The 21,124-nt window shown below is 40.1% G+C and overlaps 1 protein-coding gene across 1 annotated transcript in view; it reads left to right on the top strand.

Moving 5' to 3' along the window:
* ALDH7A1 (aldehyde dehydrogenase 7 family member A1) overlaps window positions 1-21,124 on the top strand; it is a 44,408-nt gene that overhangs the window by 19,872 nt on the left and 3,412 nt on the right. The window contains exons 8-18 of the mRNA XM_005682692.3: window positions 964-1,008; window positions 4,338-4,415; window positions 6,253-6,350; window positions 8,861-8,902; window positions 10,760-10,854; window positions 14,028-14,112; window positions 15,077-15,183; window positions 17,508-17,624; window positions 18,852-18,949; window positions 19,203-19,276; window positions 20,529-20,604. Of these exons, the coding sequence (XP_005682749.1) occupies window positions 964-1,008; window positions 4,338-4,415; window positions 6,253-6,350; window positions 8,861-8,902; window positions 10,760-10,854; window positions 14,028-14,112; window positions 15,077-15,183; window positions 17,508-17,624; window positions 18,852-18,949; window positions 19,203-19,276; window positions 20,529-20,604 (915 nt within the window). The remainder of the gene's footprint in view (window positions 1-963; window positions 1,009-4,337; window positions 4,416-6,252; window positions 6,351-8,860; window positions 8,903-10,759; window positions 10,855-14,027; window positions 14,113-15,076; window positions 15,184-17,507; window positions 17,625-18,851; window positions 18,950-19,202; window positions 19,277-20,528; window positions 20,605-21,124) is intronic.

The raw sequence follows: 21,124 nt of genomic DNA, 5'->3' as shown, positions 1-21,124 counted from the left end.
CAGTTCCGAGGTTGTTGATACTGGGTGTGCCAGAAACTGGGAGCCAAATCCCTGAGAAGCTCCAGCAGTTGGTGATGGACAGGGAACCCTGGTATGCTGCAGTCCATGGGGTGGCAGCGTCGGAAACGCTGAACTGAACACCAGATACAATCTTCATTATGCTACATTTCACAAGCAGAAAACTAAATGAACAAGTAGGAGGGAAAAGAGAACTTGTGATAAGTCACAACCTTCTTTTAGAAACACGACTCTTTTTTTTTTTTTAATTCAATAAAAATTTGATAGTGAATTCCCAAGAGATTCTGAGGCACTTGGCCAGTCTTCCCATTGCTGTGTTAAATGTTACATCGCTATAAAATATGTGATAGTAAAAGTTAGCTGGGGAAATGTCAGTATTTATAGATGACAAAACAGTTGCTTGCTTTTAGCTTTCATGTTCAATGGAGCAGCTTACATCAGGAGAACCAGGAGAATTGTCTTTGCCCATTTTGTGTCTGCCCCACTACTGTGTACTGATCTTATTGTTGTTCTCAGTTGAAGGTACTCAAAGACCATATAAGCAAGGCATAGTTGGAAGGATTAATGATTCGTCATCATGTTACCAAAGGGTAGCAGTATGGTTTTCCGAAGCCCCCGAGTCTTCCAGTGAAAGTTCACGTTGACTGCTCTCTGTTTTACTCAGTTTGCACAATAGACAGAGGTTAATGTAAAGTTCCTGTGGTCAGTGCAGCAAGCAGGTTCAGAACTGCTCAGGGCCATTTTTATACTTAGGAAAGTATTATAGTCCCTTGGGCTCCAGAGGCACCAAAGTGAAGGACTGATTTCTCTTTCACTTATTAGGCTCTGTTATTTACTTAGAACTTTTTCTCACAAAGACTGTTGCTTCTGCTTAAAAATAAAGGTATTTATGATTTTCACCAAATTAAGCTGACTTTTTTTGTTTTTATTTTTTACTGTTACAAGGAAAGGAGCTCCTACAACTTCCCTCATTAGTGTAGCTGTCACAAAGTAAGTATGTGTGGCTGTCTTTTTCCTGGGTCTGGGGGAATTGTAAAAGGGTGATTGATAGCACTGAATTTTTAATCTGGCATGAAAGTGTCATATTTATTTTAGCATAGAAAATCTGGATAAACTCTGTTCTTTGATTGTAATAACATTTTTATATCATTGTGTAGTTTACAGATCCTTTTCAGGGCCATGTCATTTAAGTCTTGGGAAACATGCCAGATACTGATATAAATGTTGAACTTGAACTCTTAAAACTTTTTTTTTTTTTTTTTTTGGTCATTTGCAAAATAAAAACAAATCCAGTGGAGAGGAAATAGTCTTGCAATTTAGGGGCTATATGCTGTAACTATGCAGCATGTTAATGGTCTTAATTTCTACTCAGGCCCATACTTTTATTGTTCTTGTTTAATAGACCTTAGCAAAACAAAGGGTTAAACTATTCAATTGATTCTTCTGACACTGTCTAAAATGTATTTCATCTTTTGGTTAAAAATTACTGTTTTATTTATTCCTCTTTGGAAACGTGATAACACTAGTTAAGTCATAAAATCAGTGTTACTAATTTATCATTCCAGAACTAGAGAGTGTATAGAGGAGAATGGCTGCCTGTGTAGGGTGATGATGGGCCCTTGATGGTGCATTGTTTGCCTGGCCTGCATTCTCTGATTTAAGAATTACTGGCAGAGAGCTTGTGATGGAGTCTGTTCATAAGAGGGTCCTTAATGTTGGACTGCAAGGAGATCCAGCCAGTCCATTCTGAAAGAGATCAGCCCTGGGATTTCTTCGGAAGGAATGATGCTAAAGCTGAAACTCAAGTACTTTGGCCACCTCGTGCGAAGAGTTGACTCATTGGAAAAGACTCTGATGCTGGGAGGGATTGGGGGCAGGAGGAGAAGGGGACGACAGAGGATGAGATGGCTGGATGGCATCACGGACTCGATGGACGTGAGTCTGAGTGAATTCCGGGAGTTGGTGAGGGACAGGGAGGCCTGGCGTGCTGCGATTCATGGGGTCGCAAAGAGTGGGACACAACTGAGTGACTGAACTGAACTGAACTGAACTGAACGTTAGAAGATCATTTAGGAACACTGGCTTAGGAAGCAAAAAGTCGGCTAAGAGAGTAGTGTGTGTCAGTATTAAAAGGAATGTGTGATATTGAGGAAACAAATATCTTTCAAGGTAAGGGTTCAAATTAAATATGAAAAAGAACCCATATACAAAACACATAAAAATGGTGAGATTCCCCTAGGCAATTTAAAAAAAATAATCCTTAAAAAAACAAGCGAACAGTTAATATGAACATGGTGAACTAATTTGCCAGTTGTTATAAAATAGCTGATTAAATTATTATTTTGATGTTTTCAGTTATTGCTTTGTTATTCTAAAGCATAAAGTTATTCTTTGTGCTTTTAAATACTTATTTGGTTAAACCTTTGAAAGGTTTGAGGTGTTCACTTAGGAATATGGCTGATTTTTTTTTTTTTGATGATTGAGAATATCATCTGATTTTTGTGATAGAAGACAGTAAGTTAAATGATGATATATTGTGCTGGAGTTAACCAAAGGTATCATACCATCCACTGGGAGTTTTTATTTTTATTTTTTTTCTCTGGGAGTTATTAAATTCAGCTGCTGTTCAGACTCATAAGATGACTACGTATTATACCTGTCTGTTCAGAAGGATATAGGACAGGAACATAGTTTCTGGTAGGATAGCATCAGGTACAGTCATTTCTCTTCATTCGCTGTTTTTTGAGCAGTTTATTTGGGGCAAAGGAGTTGAGATCTACACTGGACAGGGGTTACCTTGGCTTAGAAGCTCAATGCCGTGCAGAAACCAGACAGTCTTGTAGCAATTCTTGTATGCATGACTTTCAACCACTCACAAGGGACATGTAGTTAGGGAAGCCACTGCCCTCAGAGAAGAGCAGAAGCATGAGGCTCCAGTCACAGTTCTCGGGTCATTATTCCAGTTTAGATGGGGGTGATCAGCCAGGGGTTGCTTTTACCATGAGCCATGTTGTCTAGATAGCATTGTTGACATTGGCATTTATCAGGTAAGCTGAGGAACAAAACAAGAGTTAACCCAAGGTCAGATTCTCATGAATTAGGGAAAGAGGGTTTGATTAACTTTTACCTACAGGTGCAAAGCAAAATGCCTACCCTTCAGGTGCAATCAGCTGCTTGCGCAGACGGTAGATACACCCTGAGTCCCTGGAGAGAATTATACAACCTGATCCTTAGTCTCAGACATGACAGCTACAGTGTGTGACCCTTGATGGGTGGAGGAAAGAAAACAGCTGTAAAGGACATTTTGGGGGCCAATTGGAGAATTTACTTGGGTATGATAATGGTATCATACCATTGGGTATTTATGGAAGTGGGTATAGGATTTAAATCTTTATGAAATATCAGGGAGAAAGTAGCCAGTAGCTTGGGGTGATGGATCAAAAGAATTTTTGCCCCATTGAGGCACCTACTCCCCAGGAAGCTCCAAATCAACGAAAGAACCCTGTTTCAGAGAAATCGGAATTACTGGAGCTATATTTTACAACTTAAAATCAGATTTAAATAGCGTTGAGCCGTGTTTCTCATTTAGACTCTAACAGCCTAAGTTGTAAGCATAGACTTAAGAAAGGACTGTGCTTGTCCACCTTACTTTAGTCTGGTGGGTGGGGCGCTGTTTCCTAACTTAGAGGTTGGTGGGAAGCCAGTAGACACTCGTCCTGAACTTCTTTGGGGTTCTGCAGGCAGGTCCTGCGCCCTCTGCTGTTTCCTCCACATCCCCTCTTGGTTTGGGGAACCTTTTTCCATCTCATCCTTTACCATTTCTCTAGCTGGCTCTGGTTGGAAGAGATGTGGCAAAACCTCTCATGGCAAATGGAAACTATCCTTCATTTTCTTCATCTTTCTGGGTTTTATTCCATATATCCCTTTTTATTTCTTTAACATTATTTTAATGGATTTGTGATGAGAAAGGGCTCCCCCACCTGCCCCCCAAAAGCCCTGCAATCAGTTTCCCACTTTGAACTGGATGTCTTCTTAGTTGGGCAGAAAATATTTGAGAACAGTGATCACTTGAACTTCCTGACCAATGCTTTAGGTCTTTTATGTATTTTTCCTGTCTTAGTCTGAAGTTTCTTTTAGGGGGAAAAGAAAAAGTTCTGCTTTTAAGTGTTTGAAAACCTCCTCTAGTATGTGAGGAGAAATCTAGGCCTATGGGAGAGAAAGTTGAAAAAGGAAAGCCGAATGGTTGGAATTTATTAATTTTCAAAATTTGGTAAGAGATTAGATCAGCCCCTTCCTTAGCATCGCCTTCTCTTTTCTAGGATAGTAGCCAAAGTTCTGGAGGACAACAGGCTGCCTGGTGCAATTTGTTCCTTGGCTTGCGGTGGAGCAGATATCGGGTAAGTCAGCAGGCCCAGAGTGTCTTTCTGCTGAAGGACCTGGGGTGATCACCTAGAATCATCTTTACTAGAATTTCAAAACCCAGTATAGTGGAGGAGGTGAGAGTGGTGTTTTGAAATCTTTACTGTTTCGGATCTCACTGGGCTTTACTTCATTAATACGTAGCTGTTGTTGGAGAGTGAGTGAGAATTGTCTTTTTCGTTGCCCAGAGCTGCTATTCTAAGGTGTTTGTGTTACACATTACTGTGCCAGCGTGCAGCCTGTGGTTTCCTGGCGCTTGATTTATCAATGTGCTCACTTACAAAGCAGAGCTGTGCAGGGGTGCTCTGCTGTCTCACTCCGCACCGAGGACACGCAGCCTGTCCTCTGGGTACCTCTGTGACCAAAGAAGGGAACCCTGGAGACCCAACTTCTGATGTATTGTTTTTCAAAAGTTGCCATGTAATTCACATACCATAAAGTTCTCTCTTTAAAAATGTACAGTTCAGTGGTTTTTAGAATAGTCACAGTGTTGTACAGCCATCTTGATTACCTTATTCCAGAAAATTTTTGTTACCCTCCCCTCAAAAGAGCCTGATACACAGAGCAATCACTTCCCCTCCCTCTTCCCCCGGCAACCCTTCTTCTACTTCCTGTCTCTGTATTTGCCTGTCTGGGATATTTCTATGGAATCATACAACATGTTGCCTTTGTGTTTGGCTTCTTTCACTTGGCAGAATGTCATAACCTCCTTTTTCAGCTGGAATGGACTATACTTTCTCTAAACCATAGTAAATGCTGGTTCTACTGGCCTGGATTTTCTATGAGGTGACGTTTCCTAGGAGTCAGGTCTTAGAACCCTTACTGGTATGGTGAAAATCTTACTCTTGTCTCCATCTATTGTACTTAATGGGCAGTCTCAAAAAGGAGTAGTGAAGACTTTTTTTTAAAGATAAGTGAGAACATTTTAGAAATTTTATTTAGAAAATACAACTCCCATATAAAGAGTGCATATAGTGAAGTATTATCTAAATGTCATTTAAAACATGACATTTAAAATATGTCTATCCTTTGACCCACTCTGTTCTTATACTTAGGACGTGCAGTCCTTCAGGTTGGCCTTGGTGTAGCTCAGATGATAACAGTAGTGTGTGCAAGAGGGCTTTAAGCAGCAACCCCCTTGAGTGTCAGTGCCCATGTGTGCTGGACTGACCTGGGAAAGCCCACATGCACAGTGTCCTCAGCATTTCCAGCCCTGCATTGGTCTGAATCTGTATCTATCTTGCTTGGCACACACCACACCCTTTGAAGCACTGAGCTATAAGCAAGGAGGTTCAGATTGACAGTGTCTGGTCTACCTTCCTTAGAAACTGGAAATCCTAGCACAGACTTTCTAAATCAGCTTCCATGAGGGATAATTAGGATATTTCCCTACAGTCTTTGCACTTTTAATTCTTTTTCAAAAATATTTTAAAATTATTTTATTTTTGAAGAGTTTATTTGTTTTTAGTCAAGCCACGCAGCTTGTGGGATCTCGGTTCCCTGACCAGGGACTGAACCCGTGCACCCTGCATTGGGAGCATGGAGGCTTAACCACTGGACCACCAGGGAAGTCCCTAAACTTTTAATTCTTGAAAGAATCAGTTTTAAGAGACTTTAAAATAACTGAGATGCTCATCAAGGAAATGCTCCAGTTGAAATGTCCAGTCACCCATCAGTACAAGAAGGAATATCTTCCTTAACAACATCCTTGAGGTGATTTCTGTTTATGGAGAGCTCCCAGAATGGGTTAGGCACTGTCAGATGCCACCATTGCTGGGTTTCTCTGCTTGGGTGACCGTGTCTGTTCCCCTGCAGCACAGCAATGGCCAAGGATGAGCGGGTGGACCTGCTGTCCTTCACCGGGAGCACTCAGGTGGGAAAACAGGTGGCCCTCATGGTACAGGAGAGGTTTGGTAAGTGTTGGCTTTATAATGAATATTTTAATACCCTCAACTATGGATGTGCAATCTAAAGATTGGGTTTTTTCCATGGATTATTTGACTGTCCAAGTAAAAGAAAAGATACAGTTAACAGTGGGTTAATATTAACAGCAGATATGATACCATAATTTGGAAAAGGATGTCATTCCCTCCCCAACTGACTGTATTAGAATCATATCAAATGTATTTATTAATCTGTAACAGACCAGTTTAGCAAGTAAAAAAAGAAAACTCACGATTTAAACAGCACCATTCAGAGTACAGGACCTAGACTGAATGCGGTATAGAAGACTTGTGTCTGTTCTTCTCTGATTTATGATGTAGCTCGCAGTGGCTTTGGTAATAACAGCCCCATCCCCATGTAATTTAATATCCGCTTGATGCTTAGGCGTCCCTGGTGGCTCAGTGGTAAACAATCTGCCTGGCACTGCAGGTGACATGGGTTTGATCCTTGATCCAGGAAGATCCTACATGCCTTGAAGCAGCTAAGCTGCACGCAGCTGTTGAGCTGGTGCTGTTGAGCCCAGAAGCCACAACTACTGAAGCCTACAGGCCCAAGAGCCCCGTGCTCTGCAACAAAAGAAGCCACCTCAATGAGAAGCCCACACTAGAGAGCAGCCCCTCAGTCTAACTAGAGAAAAGCCCACGCAGCAAGGAAGACCCAAGAAGCCAAAAAAAAAAAAAATATCCTGTAAAAATAAAAATCCATTTGATGCTTAACTGTTTCAGAGTAGTGGAGGTGAGAACATACTCTACTGTTGTCACATATGCTGCCAGTGTCTCAGGTAAATAAAAGTTACTTACATAGAAGCTGATTTTGAAGTGCAGTGAAGAAAAAATAAATGTATATTTAAAAGGTCAGTAGTAAACACAGCTCTAAGTTGAGGCAAACGGATCTCAAATCTCAGTGCTCAGGAGTGTAAAATGAGAATGGTGTACATAACCTCCTGTATTCCTTCCTGGAATGTAAGTTGGCAGTGTGTATCAGGAGCTGTAATATTCACACCCTTTGCCCCTGACCTAAGTAGATAATCGAGAGGTAGGTAATCAACAGCCAATATATGCAACACTAGAGAAGTTGTTAAACAAAAGGTGGCTTGTATCATGGTGATGGGATGCTACATTGTGATGTTTTTCAAAATATAGCTCTTAATAATTTAGAGAAAAACTGAACTGGTAGGTTTTTATTGAGGAAATAAAGCAAAATTGATTATTATGATCTCAACTGAGTATAGATGTATAGGAAAGAGATTGGAAGGCACTGTATCAAATTATGAGGAGAAATTTCATGGTAACTTGTGCCGTGCCTTTGGCTTATTTGATTCTTTTTTGCCTGTTTTCTTCCAAATAATTTTCTACAATGAGCGCATAATTTTTAAACTTTTTTATTGTGATAATATATATGTGTATGTGTGTGTATATATGTATAAACATTTGGTTTATATATATGTATTTTTTTTAACTGTACAATTCAGTTGCATTAATACATTTTTACTTACATTGTTGTGAAACGTCACCATCATCCATTTCCAGAACTCTTTTTGTCTTCCCACCTCTACCCATTAAAAACCAGTTCTGCATTTCTTCCTTCTCCTAGCCCTTGGGAACAAGCATTCTGTTTTCTGCCTCAGACTTGATTATTCTAAGAACCTCTTATAAGTAGAATCATACAGTAGACGTCTTTCTGTGTCCAGTCATTTGCTTAGCGTAGTATCTTCAAGGTTTATCCATGTTGTAGCGTGTGTCAGAACTTCCCTTTTAAGACTGAGTAATATTCCATTGTATGGATATACCCCTGTTTATTTATCTGTGCATTTCTCTGTAGATACTAGGGTTGATTCTACCTTTTAGCTATTGTGAAAGTTGCTATTGCAAATACTACTGAGGCCCCTGTTTACTTCTTATGGTTAAGTACCCAGAGGTGGAATTGTTAGATCTTATGGTAGTACAGTGTTTAAGTTCTTGGGAAATTGTCATATAATTTTCCTCGGTGACTGTACCATTTTACACTAACTGTTTGGAGTTTAAGGGGATATAATTTCAAGCTTAGAGAAATTCCAAGACTAACACGAAGAATCCCATATACTCATTAATAAGTTTTACCAGTCACTTGTCCCATTTTTAAAATCACTTTCTCTTCAGCAGCACACACACACATACACACACAAAAACACATACATATTGTGAGAGTATATTGTTTTTGAACCTTTTGAGAAAGTTGAAGACATTGTACTCCTTTAGATATGTTTGTGTATTTCCTAAGAACAAGGCCTTTCTGTCATATAACCATCATACAGTTACTGAAATTGGTCATCTTGACATTAACGCGATGCTCGTTCTTTTTTCTTTTCCTTAAGGTACAACTGATTTATGCTTATGCTATATTTTAAATCTGAAAGTAAAACTAATGGGATAGGCTGTGGTTTGCACGTGTGTGCAATCAACTGAAAAAGGCATGAATTTCTGTTTATATATTTTTAAAGGGAGAAGTTTATTAGAACTTGGAGGAAACAATGCCATTATAGGTAAGGTTGCCTTTTTTGTTTGTTTGTTTTCTGGTTGACATGTCTTCAGTAGTCATCCTGAATGTGTAGAACTCATCTGTTCTGTGTTGTTTGAGATCTAACTCCCGTGCATGGGAACTATTCCTTATGAGACAGAACACAGTGTGTTCGTGTTTGGAAAATGTTACCTGGGGCTTAGAACCTGTGTGTGAGACTTTCTGATGTGGCATGTTTCTTGTTCTCCTATTTTTTTTTTAACTGGCCACATGTTTCTCTAGAATAAATAAGTCACTCGTATATGATCTGTTTCCAGAAATACTAGCTTGTCATCAGTGGAATATTGAGTGCTTTTACATTGGGAAGGAACACTTCCTTGAGGTATTTTATCATTTAGCTATAGTCTTAGAGATTATTTAATTCTCTTTTTCACTTGTTTGGCACAAAAGGAAATAGTCCACCAGCATAACTTCTGGATAATATAATTAATATCAGCTGGTTGAGACTTCATAACATCATGAATTTTATGATAAAAAACTTCCTAATTGTACATTGCTGTCGTTATCGTGTTTAATGCTTTTGTGTTTGTGGGGGACACCAGGAATAGAAAAAGTGTATGATGAAGGATTTGTTCTGGATGAACTTCTAATCTTGTAAGAGCTGATTAAAAAATACAGTTAATATTTATTGATCTCTAGGCATTTGACAAGTTCTGTGATAAGCTGTTTCATATGCCATATGTCATTTAATCCCCACAGTAGTCCCGTGAGGCAGATACCTTTATTAATTTCATTTGAAGGTTACACTGAGGCTTAAAATGATATGTGCCTAAAGTGACAGAGTCAGCATTTCTATCTTGGCAATCAGACCCCAGAGCACAGCTCTCTTTCTAAAACTCCTTCCTATTGTCCATTAGTACCCCAGATAATAGTATTCCATTTTATGGATGAGGAAACTGAGGCTTAAAAAGGTAAAAATAACACAACTAAAAAGGGATGGGGATGGAAAAGAACTTTGGTCTGTTTGCTTGTACAAACTACCTTCTTAACCATCACATTAGTCTGAGAATGCTGTTAGGCTGGGCAGGGGAAAATTGAGGATGTAAAAGGCAGTTGGGAAGGGGTGGAAAGTAACAAGTTATAAGTAATACAGTGTATCACCGGAAGGGTTAATCTTGTAAAGACGAGGCTCGTTTTTCTTCAGAGGGCAGAAAAGTAGGAGGAAGGAATATAGGCAAAAGGGGAGAGGAATCTGGAGGTCATTTTATGTTGATCTCTTCAGATGCAGAGGAAGCAGGACAGGGCTTGTCACTCCAAGACTTTTCACAAAGTGCAGGATGTGGTCGCCTGGTGTGGGAGTAAAGGGCCCGAGGGATTTGAGAGATTTGAAAAAACTTCTATGGGGGGGAACAAGTGGCATTTAAGGGAATGGACTGATGCAGGTGAGGGTGTAGATATTGTTAGAGAGCTTGGTTTGATGGTGGTAATAAATCAGAAGGGTCCCAATAGGCTCTCTATGGCCCAGGGAAGCTGCCATTGTAATCAGCCGTGGGGTTGAGGGTGGAGGCAAGTAAAACTGACAAAGACGACAGTGTCTTATAGAAGAGATCACGTGGGGGTGCAGACAAGGCTTAGTCAGCACCAGAAACTCCCGAGAGGTGAAAGATAAAACAGGTCAGCAGAGGATGAACTCATCACTCTATTCTCATATCATTTTCCATGGGAGAGAAGTTGCCTCTGCAGTGTGAACCTGCTCATCATAGAGAAATGGTTCTGATGTTCTCTTCCTGTGCTTTCTAAAGGCATCGTCTTCCACCACTTAGTGTCAAGTACCTTGTCTGCCTACTTCACGACACTAATGGGTGTGTTTTGTTTCCCTAAGCTTTCGAGGACGCGGACCTCAGCTTAGTCGTCCCCTCAGCTCTCTTTGCAGCCGTGGGGACAGCCGGCCAGAGGTGTACCACTGCGAGGCGCCTGGTGAGTGTCTGCGTGGGCATGTGAGGGTGTCCCGCGTTTCCATTGCCATTTTTTAACACTGTGCCATTCAGGAGGTGTGATGGAAGCGCCACTAGAAACCTGCGGTTTCCGAACGTGGTTGGCGCTCCTGCTCTGCTCTGTGCTCGTGGCACACTGTGCTGGTCAGTCAGGGCCTCTGCCTCAGCTCTGCCCCAAGCTGGATGTGGTCCAGCCCTCCCTGGAGCTGGACCTGGGAGATTCGACCTGCTTTCAATCCTGCACCTAACAATGTGGACAGAGTCCCATGTCACTTAGAGGATAAAACAACCTAAACACCCTATGGGGTCGCAAAGAGTCGGACAGGACTTAGAGCCTGAACAACAACAACAAAACATTTGAAAAATTCAAAACTGTTTACTTTTAGTATAGCAAACAAAATTCAAAACTGTTTTGCTTTTAGATAGACAATTTTGGCTTTTTTATAAAGACATTTTAAGTAGTAAAATATTTTAAAAATTAAAGAAATTTTGGCCTGTAAGTCAAGTCTTGGATTTGACTTGATGTGACATAATTTTCTGGAAAGTGAATGTATGTGTATTCTCTCTTGAGAAATGTCTTAAGTCTGTTCACATAGTGTATAGAGCACATAAATATTAAGTGAATATGATGAGAGGGGTTTCCCGTCAGTACTTGGGGCTTGGGAAGTTTAATATCCACCCTTAGTTTTGGGCTGGATTTTAAAATGAATTTTTATGGGATACAACCTCGATTTTCATGACTCATGCTACTGAAAACTTGTGCCAAACAAGTTTTGATTAGGCAGAAAATCTGGCTACATTTGCCTTTTTAAAAACAATTATTGTTGAGTTTTCCTCCTGTCATTAAAAAAAAAAATCGAATTATGGAGGAATTCAGTTCAGTTCAGTCGCTCAGTTGTGTCCAACTCTTTGCGAGCCCATGGATCGCAGCACGCCAGGCCTCCCTGTCCATCACCAACTCCCGGAGTTCACCCAAACTCATGTCCATCGAGTTGGTGATGCCATCCAGCCATCGCATCAGAATCTTTTCCAATGAATCAACTCTTCTGAGGTGGCTATAGCTTTGAGTTTTTCCTCTCACCCACAATGAATGTGAACAAATTCTTTATAAGATTAGCGTAATTTTAGAATAAGATAATAGGGAAATTAAGTCTTTACTTTTGTCCTGACTTCTCATTTTCACTTTTCCTATATTTTACAGTGAATGAATATCAATCTTTTTTTTGTTTTTACATTATTCAGTTGAAGTTCTCAAGAACATTTAAGCTACAATTTTCATAAAGTATTTACAATTTATTAAATTTGTTCACCTTAAGCATTTATTACATTAAAGCTTAGAAGGAAATAGTCATACTCCAAAATATTATAGTCTTTAATTACATGACTGTGGATCACAATAAACTGTGGAAAATTCTTCAAGAGATGGGAATACCAGACCACCTGACCTGCCTCTTGAGAAACCTATATGCAGGTCAGGAAGCAACAGTTAGAACTGAACATGGAACAACAGACTGGTTCCAAACAGGAAAAGGAGTATGTCAAGGCTGTATATTGTCACCCTGCTTATTTAACTTATATGCAGAGTACCTCATGAGAAACGCAGGGCTGGAAGAAGCAGAAGCTGGAATCAAGATTGCCGGGAGAAATCTCAATAACCTCAGATATGCAGATGACACGACCCTTATGGCAGAAAGTGAAGAGGAACTAAAAAGCCTCTTGATGAAAGTGAAAGAGGAGAGTGAAAAAGTTGGCTTAAAGGTCAGCATTCAGAAAACGAAGATCATGGGATCTGGTCCCATCACTTCATGGGAAATAGATGTGGAAACAGTGTCAGACTTTATTTTTGGGGGCTCCAAAATCACTGCAGATGGTGACTGCAGCCCTGAAATTAAAAGACGCTTACTCCTTGGAAGAAAAGTTATGACCAACCTAGATAGCATATTGAAAAGCAGAGACATTACTTTGCCAACAAAGGTCTATCTAGTCAAGGCTATGGTTTTTCCTATGGTCATATATGGATGTGAGAGTTGGACTGTGAAGAAGGCTGAGCGCCGAAGAATTGATGCTTTTGAACTGTGGTATTGGAGAAGACTCTTGAGAGTCCCTTGGACTGCAAGGAGATCCAACCAGTCCATTCTGAAAGAGATCAGCCCTGGGATTTCTTTGGACAGAATGATGCTAAAGCTGAAACTCCAGTACTTTGGCCACCTCATGTGAAGAGTTGACTCATTGGAAAAGACTCTGATGCTGGGAGGAATTGGGGGTAGGAGGAGAAGGGGATGACCGAGGATGAGATGGCTGGATGGCATCACTGAGTTGATGGATGTGAATCTGAGTGAACTCCGGGAGTTGGTGATGGACAGGGAGGCCTGGCGTGCTGCAATTCACGGGGTCGCAAAGAGTTGGACACGACCGAACGACTGAACTGAACTGAACTGAATTACAGGGCAAACTATGAAATGATGTAAATGTCAAGCATTTTTTTATTTGGTTAACTTTTGTTTTTCCTTTGTATCCTGGAGCAAATATGCATAGCTATGCTTTCTATTAAGTGTCAAATATTAAAGGATACTATTGTATCCTTTCTATTAAGTGTCAAATATTAAAGGATACTATTGTATCCTTTCTATTAAGTGTCAAATATTACAGGACGCTATTTGGGTCATAACCCAAATTAATTTCTATAGGGACAGTAGTAGTCTTTAGAAAAATCCACTCCAGTATTACACACCTCTATATGATTTATCATTGGCCCTCTCTATACAAAATCTTCTGTTTCATCCAACTGTGAACCATGTAGTCCTGTAGCATTTATTCTAGAAAAATATTTTTATACAGGGGGACTTGAGCAGTTCAGACCCATGTTGTTCCAGGGTCACCTGTATTAATCAGTACTATTAAGAAAAATTGGAATAATTCCCTGGCAGTCTAGTGGTTAGGACTCTGAGATTTCACTGCTGAGGGCATGGGTTCAATCCCTGGGCAGGGAACTAAGAGCCCACAGCTTCACAATGCGGCCCAAAAAAAAAAAAAGGGCTGCAGGAAGAAAAGAAAATTGTACGTTGTTAGCAATTTTGTGCATTTATTTATACTATTTATATGTACTATTAATAGTGCATTTATATTTCCTAATCCCTTGAATGTTTCTTCATTTAGTTCTTACATGAAAGCATCCATGATGAAGTTGTCAGTAGACTTAAAAAGGCGTATGCACAGATCCGTGTTGGGAACCCTTGGGACTGTGAGTATCTGGTTCATTTCAGAGATTTTCTTTTTAACTGCTGACGTTATAAGAGTTTCTGATTTTCTACATATATATATATATTTATATATTTATATATTTATTTATTTATTTATTTTCCCTTTCCGAGAGGCCCAAGGGACTCTGAAGCAGGTTGTTATTGGGCAGATGGGGCGACAAATCTACTCCAAGTTAGGATCTGAGTGTTTCATGTGAGCTGAGGGGGTGAGCTTGGGAAATGATCTTGAGGTGGGGTGAGTTTGAGGAGCTGCTCCTTCTCCGTTTCCCTCTTTGGAGTTACCACCATCTTCCCTCAAGCAAGGTGGCGAGAAGCACCTACCTGACTTTTCTGCTTCCATTTCTGCCTTCCAGCATAACCAAAGCAGTTTAAAAAATGTAATCAGATAATTCACTCTCTTGCTTGACACATTCATTGCTTTTGGACTAAAACTTCAATGCCTTTGGAGCCCTGTTTTAGCAAGTTTATAGTCTTGCGTGGTCTTACCTCGTTGCTCCCCAACCCCGACCCCCTGTGCACCCTTAACTTGTTCACAACTGCTGGGCCTATGAAGTTCTTAGAGAATCGTCACCCTGTAATGAAGAAGCAGAGCCTATATTTTGACTGCAGTGCTCTGATGAATTGATAGCTCTTTGCCTAGGTTTGACCCTCCATGTTTCTCTATAGAAAGCTTATGAGGACTCAGTCACACCTGCTTTTTTGCAAATCTTCTGTGGCTGCTTTTGCACTGCATTGGTGTAGTTGAATAGTCATGGCAGAGACCACGTGTCACACAAAGCGTGAAATAGTTACTGTCTGGCTGTCTGCAGAGAAAGGTTGCTGAAACCTCCTGCTCTAAACCGAAGTGATATATGAAGGGATTGGTCTGCTCATTGAGATAGCTGTTAGAATAATAAAATGATGTCTTTTAGGGTGAAATGAAGAGCATTCTTTTTTCCTCTCCAGCTAACGTTCTCTATGGGCCACTCCACACAAAACAGGCAGTAAGCATGTTTCTTGGAGCAGTGGAAGAAGCAAAGAAGGAAGGTGGCGCCGTTGTCTATGGTGGCAAGGTAATGACCACTTGAGATCAGGACTTTCTTTTCCTTTTGTGCACATGTAGGCTCTGGGTAAATTGATGAAGTGTCCCTGACTGCCAGCTTTCTTTTCTGCATTCCTTTTGTGACAGGGGAGTAAGTACATATTTGAAAGAATGACAGTATAACACTCATGGAACATTTCTGAAAAGACACAACTCGGAGCCAAGGTTATCTTTGAATTGAGTGCCTGGCAATTTGTATGGAAGGAAGATGAAGACCTCTTTTTCATGGTACAGGGGAGGACTGTATTCAGTACAGTTTAAATCTGCATTTAGTCCTGATTTTTAAGTCATTTAAGGCAGAGAATCAAAAAAATACACACTACAAGCATTTTAATTTGACACATACTACTGTTGTCAATGGAAAATTAATTAGTTGGTTTAAGAAAGAAATGGAAAGTTTTATGTGAGCCAAGTTAAGGATTATAACCCAGGAACAGTATCTTGGAACGGTTCGAGAACCATTCTGCCTGTTAGAAGTCAAGGCAGTTGTAAAAGTATTTTAGACTGTATATTAAATGACAGTTTACACAGTCTAGAGAAATGTCATCGTGGCTGCTCACAAGATAATGAAGGAGTGTTATATTTTAGGAATTGTCTTATTGGTGCTAGGAGAATGTTTGCTCTTTATGGTTAAGCAGGTATTTCTGCTTATGGGGAGGTTTGGTTGACGCATAATACAGATACACAATGCACAGTAGAGGGGAGAGAGGAAACCATGGGGCAGAGAAAGCTTTTGATGGTTAAATTTTTCTTGTCTTGCTGTAAAATATGAATTTCATTTCACACTCTATTTGTTTGATTCTTGAGATGTAGATCCAAGGCATTTTCTTCATGTAGGATAGAAATTTGTCTTCATCTTTGAATAAGCTATAAGTATCATTTATTATCTACAATGTAGTTTCAGTTCTTTAAAAATCACAGTGAACTGAGTCTCTTGCAAAGCTCTCTGAGAGCAGAATCCTTCTCTTAACATTGACACACCTATATTTCACCTGATAGAGATGTGTATGCATATTTGTATTTTTGTTACTTATTTACCTTGAGGTTTTTTTTTTTTTTAAGCATATAACTTTATAGAAGTAACTTTTTCTCCTCCTTGGGTAATATTTACTTGTTACACAATGCAATATAGGATTACAGTAATAAATATAGCTGCTGCATACAGAACCGGGAGTAAATATAGGTGACTCTTGGTAAACATACAGCTCAGAAGGTGAGAGCAGAATTGTATAGGCACACTGGACAACTGACCACTGGCCAAGCAGCGTGCTGCCAGCATCAGAATATTTTATAGACGTTAACGTGGAGATGAACTAGTAATTTGGTTATGTGGAGCTTAGTTAGGAGCGTGTCTTCAGTATGCCCTTTTGGAGCTTTAGGTTTCTGTGTTACTGTGTGTTCATTTGCTAGGGCTGCCATAACACAGCATCACAGACTGGGTGGCTTAAGCAACACGTTTATTGTCTCACAGTTCTGGAGGCTGAGTCCAAAATCGAGGTGCTGGCAAGTTTGGTTCTTCCTGATGAGGCTTCTGGCTTGCAGGTGGCCACCTTCTCTCAGTGTCTTCACATGGTCTGCCTGGAGAGAGGAGGTCCTTGGTGTCTCTTCTTATGAGCAATTAGTTCTATCTGATAAGGGCCTCACCCACATGACCTTGTTTAACTTTGCCTCCTTGAAGGTCCTGTCTTCAAATTTAGTCATAGTGGAGAAGGTGAGGTTTAAGGCTTCAATGCAAGAATTGGGGAAGCGGTGCGGGTGGGGTACGTTGTGACAGGATGGATATAGATTACCTCTTTAAAAATTATGTGGAGTTAAAAATAGCCACCTGTAGCCGCATTTTTTCACTGTAACTTGGTCATGATGCATAGCCCTGCTCTCTGTCCTTGACCCTTTTTTCTTTTCTTTTTCTGACCAACTAAATTAGAACCAATAGGTGGCAGAGAAATTTTCATTCATGATGGGAAGTTATTTTGGAGAAATAATTCACTTATAAATGATATTTTCTTTCCCCAAAAGTATAGGCATGGGACTTCCTGGCAGTCCAGTGGTTAAGACTTCACATTCCAATGCAGGGGGTGTGGGTTCGCTCCCTGGTTGGGGAGCTGATATCCCACATGCCCCGCCAAAAAAATCAAAACATAGAACAGAAGCAATAATGTGGCAGATTCAGTAAAGACTTTAAACATGGTCCATATCAAAAAAAAAAACACCTTAAAGTACAGGCGAAGATGGTATCTGCTGAACCGAAGAACCAAAACCAAATATTCTTGGTTTTATTTCCGTTCTCTGCTGCAGGTTATGGATCGCCCTGGAAATTACGTAGAACCGACAATCGTGACAGGTCTTGAGCATGACGCGTCCATTGTACACACAGAGACTTTTGCCCCGATTCTTTATGTCTTTAAATTCAAGGTAAAATGTGGATTCCTTCTCTCTTACCTCTAGTTTAATGTTGAAACAAATGAGAAGACCAGGAGAAAATAAAGACATATTAAATTTCACTCAGTTAGCCTTTTGGGGAGGTTTGATGAAATGACTGTGATTAGTAGAGATTTGAAAGTTAAGGACAAAATACGATGATCCGAACTCTTTAAACAATAAAGCATGTTAAGCTAGATGCCAGGGGGATTGAGACAAGCCAAGGGCCATTGTTGAAATTAATGGAGAATGTGGCCCACATTGTCTGTATCACCTGATTTTGAGCTGTGTATGCTATGCAGTCATCTTGTGCACAGAAGGGACCAGGTAGTTTGATAGTCTGAGTGTTCAATATCAATGGACAAAATGAGAAGATATAAACATACAGTTACAACCTGTATCAGAGGACACAGAGGTTTCAGCAGACATAGGTATCTAGAGGGTCTCCTTCCTCACGTGCAACAGGCCCTACTCTGCCAGCAGAAGCTTAGAGATTGAATTGAGGCTTGGCTACTATGATTAACAGTTAAAGGGTAATGAGACATACCTTGTTCCAGTTATGTGATTGCATGAATTAAAATCTTGCTTTAAATTGTCTATTATTGTTCCACATAATGTGACTATAAATTGTAGTTTCATGTTTTGTCATGTGTCTACATGTTTGAGTTCCTGAGCATATAATTTAGCCCCTCTTGCCTAATCTGTGAATTTGGGATAACATTGAGCCTATGTCATTGGCTGAGAATTAAATATATAAATGTATGTTCAATGCCCAGGTCAGTGTGTTTATGTTGCATGTAGTAAGAGCTTAGTAAGTAATAGATCTTATATGTAGTGGCATGAACGGAAGAATGTACTTGTGTGTGTGTGTGTGTGTGTGTGTGTGTGTGTGTGTGTTTTATATTTATTTGGCTGTGCTGGGTCTTCATATGGAAACTCTTAGTCTCAGCATATGGGATCTAGTTCCCTGATGAGGGATGGAACCCAGATCCCCAGTGTTGGGAACACTGAGTCTTAGCCACTGGACAGCCAAGCAAGTCCCCTTATATGTTTTTCTCAAAGTTCATTTGAGGGGAAGATCCCACAAAGCACTGTATTAGGAAAATGTTGACTCCTTAGTTCCCCTATGATTACACTGGTAAATTTTATGGAATGAGTTTACCATTAGTGATTGGACCGGACACTGTATCATCTAACAGCTTCCAATGTCTATCCTTTTAGAATGAAGATGAGGTCTTTGCATGGAACAATGAAGTCAAACAGGGACTTTCAAGTAGCATCTTTACCAAGGATATGGGCAGAATCTTTCGCTGGCTTGGGTATAACTTTGTCTGTTTTGAAAATGTATATAAGTCTGATTTGTGTGGTGAATGGACTTTACAAAAAAGAAAATGATGCCATCATAGGTGAAATCTGTTTTTCAGCATTGAGAATTTTAGAAGTTTTGTTCAGCTTGTTTATTTATTCATTTTTGTGTGTGTGTATGTACGTGTGTGTGTATATATATATATATATATATTTTTAACTTCCCTATATTTTGCTTTCACTATTCCTCCCTTTTTATATATGCAGACCAAAAGGATCAGATTGTGGCATTGTAAACGTCAACATTCCAACTAGTGGGGCTGAGATTGGAGGTGCATTTGGTATGTGGAGAATCCTTTTTCTTTTACCATGTTGGACAACATGTGTGAAACATTGTCTGCCGGGAAGGCATAGAGACTTGGTACCCAAAGCTTTTACTGGGAGTTGGTCACACAGGCATGCAAGGCCTAACATGCCCCCAAGATTTCAGACTCTCAGAAGGAAAACCGGTATTAAACATAAACTACATTGTTGGCCCAGTGAGACCGTATGGGAAACTGGTTAGCCTGTAAATTTCCAGATGCTAGTGGCACTGTAAACAGATCTGCTGTGTATTTTCTGCACAGCTTGTAACTTTTCTCAGACTTTGAAGTTATAACTTACTTGTCTTCTGGTTTCCATTACTGTAGCTGAAAAGCCCAGTCCCCTTTGATTTCTGATCTTTCCCCTCATTTCAAAAGTTTGGGGTCTGTTATTTATGTCTGATGTTCTGAAATTCTTCAGTAATATGCCTCAGTGGAGATCTTGGTAAAATTCTTGTTGCACAGTCAGTGGGCTAGCAATTGGCCTTTTAGCATTGGAACTCACAGGTTTTAGTTGTGGAAAGTTTTTGATAGTTTTATTTTGTTTTGGTGGTGTTTGAGTTTTTTTCCCTTTGATTTTTTTTTTCTGTTTTAATTTCTAGAACTCCTATTATTTGAATGTTATCTCTTGAAGAATTATCTAATTTTTTTCCCTTTATCTATCTCATTAGTCTTTTTGAGAGATTTCTTCAAACTTTTCTTCTAATCCTTCTCTCAAGTTTTTTCTCGTCTGCTCTTACCAAAAAACAATATTAAGTGTACTTTGATAGCATACTTTTAAATGTAACCTTTTCTTGTTTTGTGGAGTCATAATCTTTTTATAATCTTTAAAAGTATTAATATGACATTTAAACATTATAACATCAGTTTATGTATATTTTAGAAAATTATATACAGATAAGCGTAAATGGGAAAATAAATTATATTTCCCTTGTCAAGAGGTTTCTGCTCTTAACACCGTGGTCTAATGGTAAGGTGTTTTCAAGGTTGCCTTCTGCTGCTTGATATTTTTATTTTTTTAAATTCCTTTAAGTTTATTTTCCACAGTAGTTCCCTGTTTTGTGTTTGTTTTGGTCTCTGTCTTTTATTTATTTGTTTGCAAAGGAGCTACCTGGCCACAGGTAAGGTAACTGGTCAGGTAGCTCTGGTCCCCTGGTGTCTTCATCTCCATGATACTGAGCAGGAGCCCGCACAGAGGCGCTGCTCACGAGCTGTTTGTGCTCTTCTCTAGGAGGAGAGAAGCACACTGGCGGTGGCAGGGAGTCGGGCAGTGATGCCTGGAAGCAGTACATGAGAAGATCTACTTGGTAAGAGAAGGCTTTGGGGAAGCGGTTTGGCCTTACAGCCTCTGGAACATGCTTCTACACATTTCTGCTTTCTGCTCTGTGTTCGTGTAATTTCTCTTGATTTTGTGTTTCTAACATTCCACAGCTCTCCCCTCCCAGATCATCCACTTGGTGCTATTATTTTCCTAACTGTCTTCAGCTAGTGCCCAGCATCTGACTGAAACCAGTGTTTTCTGTCTAGGGATAGCACCATAGCAAGACACTTGGGGTCAGCCAGCAGGATAAAGTGGAAGAGGCTGTCCTTTGAGTTTTTTCCTTGGGTGCAGTTAACCTACCCCTGCAATCTACCGGGGTAGAAGAACATGGAGGTGGGTGGGCTGCCTGCAGGCCTGGCTAGTGAGTGGCGGGGGCGGTGGGGGGGTGGGGGTGGGGGATCCTGCTCTCTCGGAATACTGAACATGAACCTTGAAAGTAGAACAGCGCAAGGGTAGCCGGTGAGGGAACCTGTTGCTGGGAGATTTTGATTAGGACTTTTTACTTG

Source organism: Capra hircus, chromosome 7 (assembly GCF_001704415.2).
Source record: "Capra hircus breed San Clemente chromosome 7, ASM170441v1, whole genome shotgun sequence".
NCBI classification, from domain to species: Eukaryota; Metazoa; Chordata; class Mammalia; order Artiodactyla; family Bovidae; genus Capra; species Capra hircus.
Note: the sequence above shows the minus strand (reverse complement) of the source record. Positions and strands in the feature narration are given on the sequence as shown.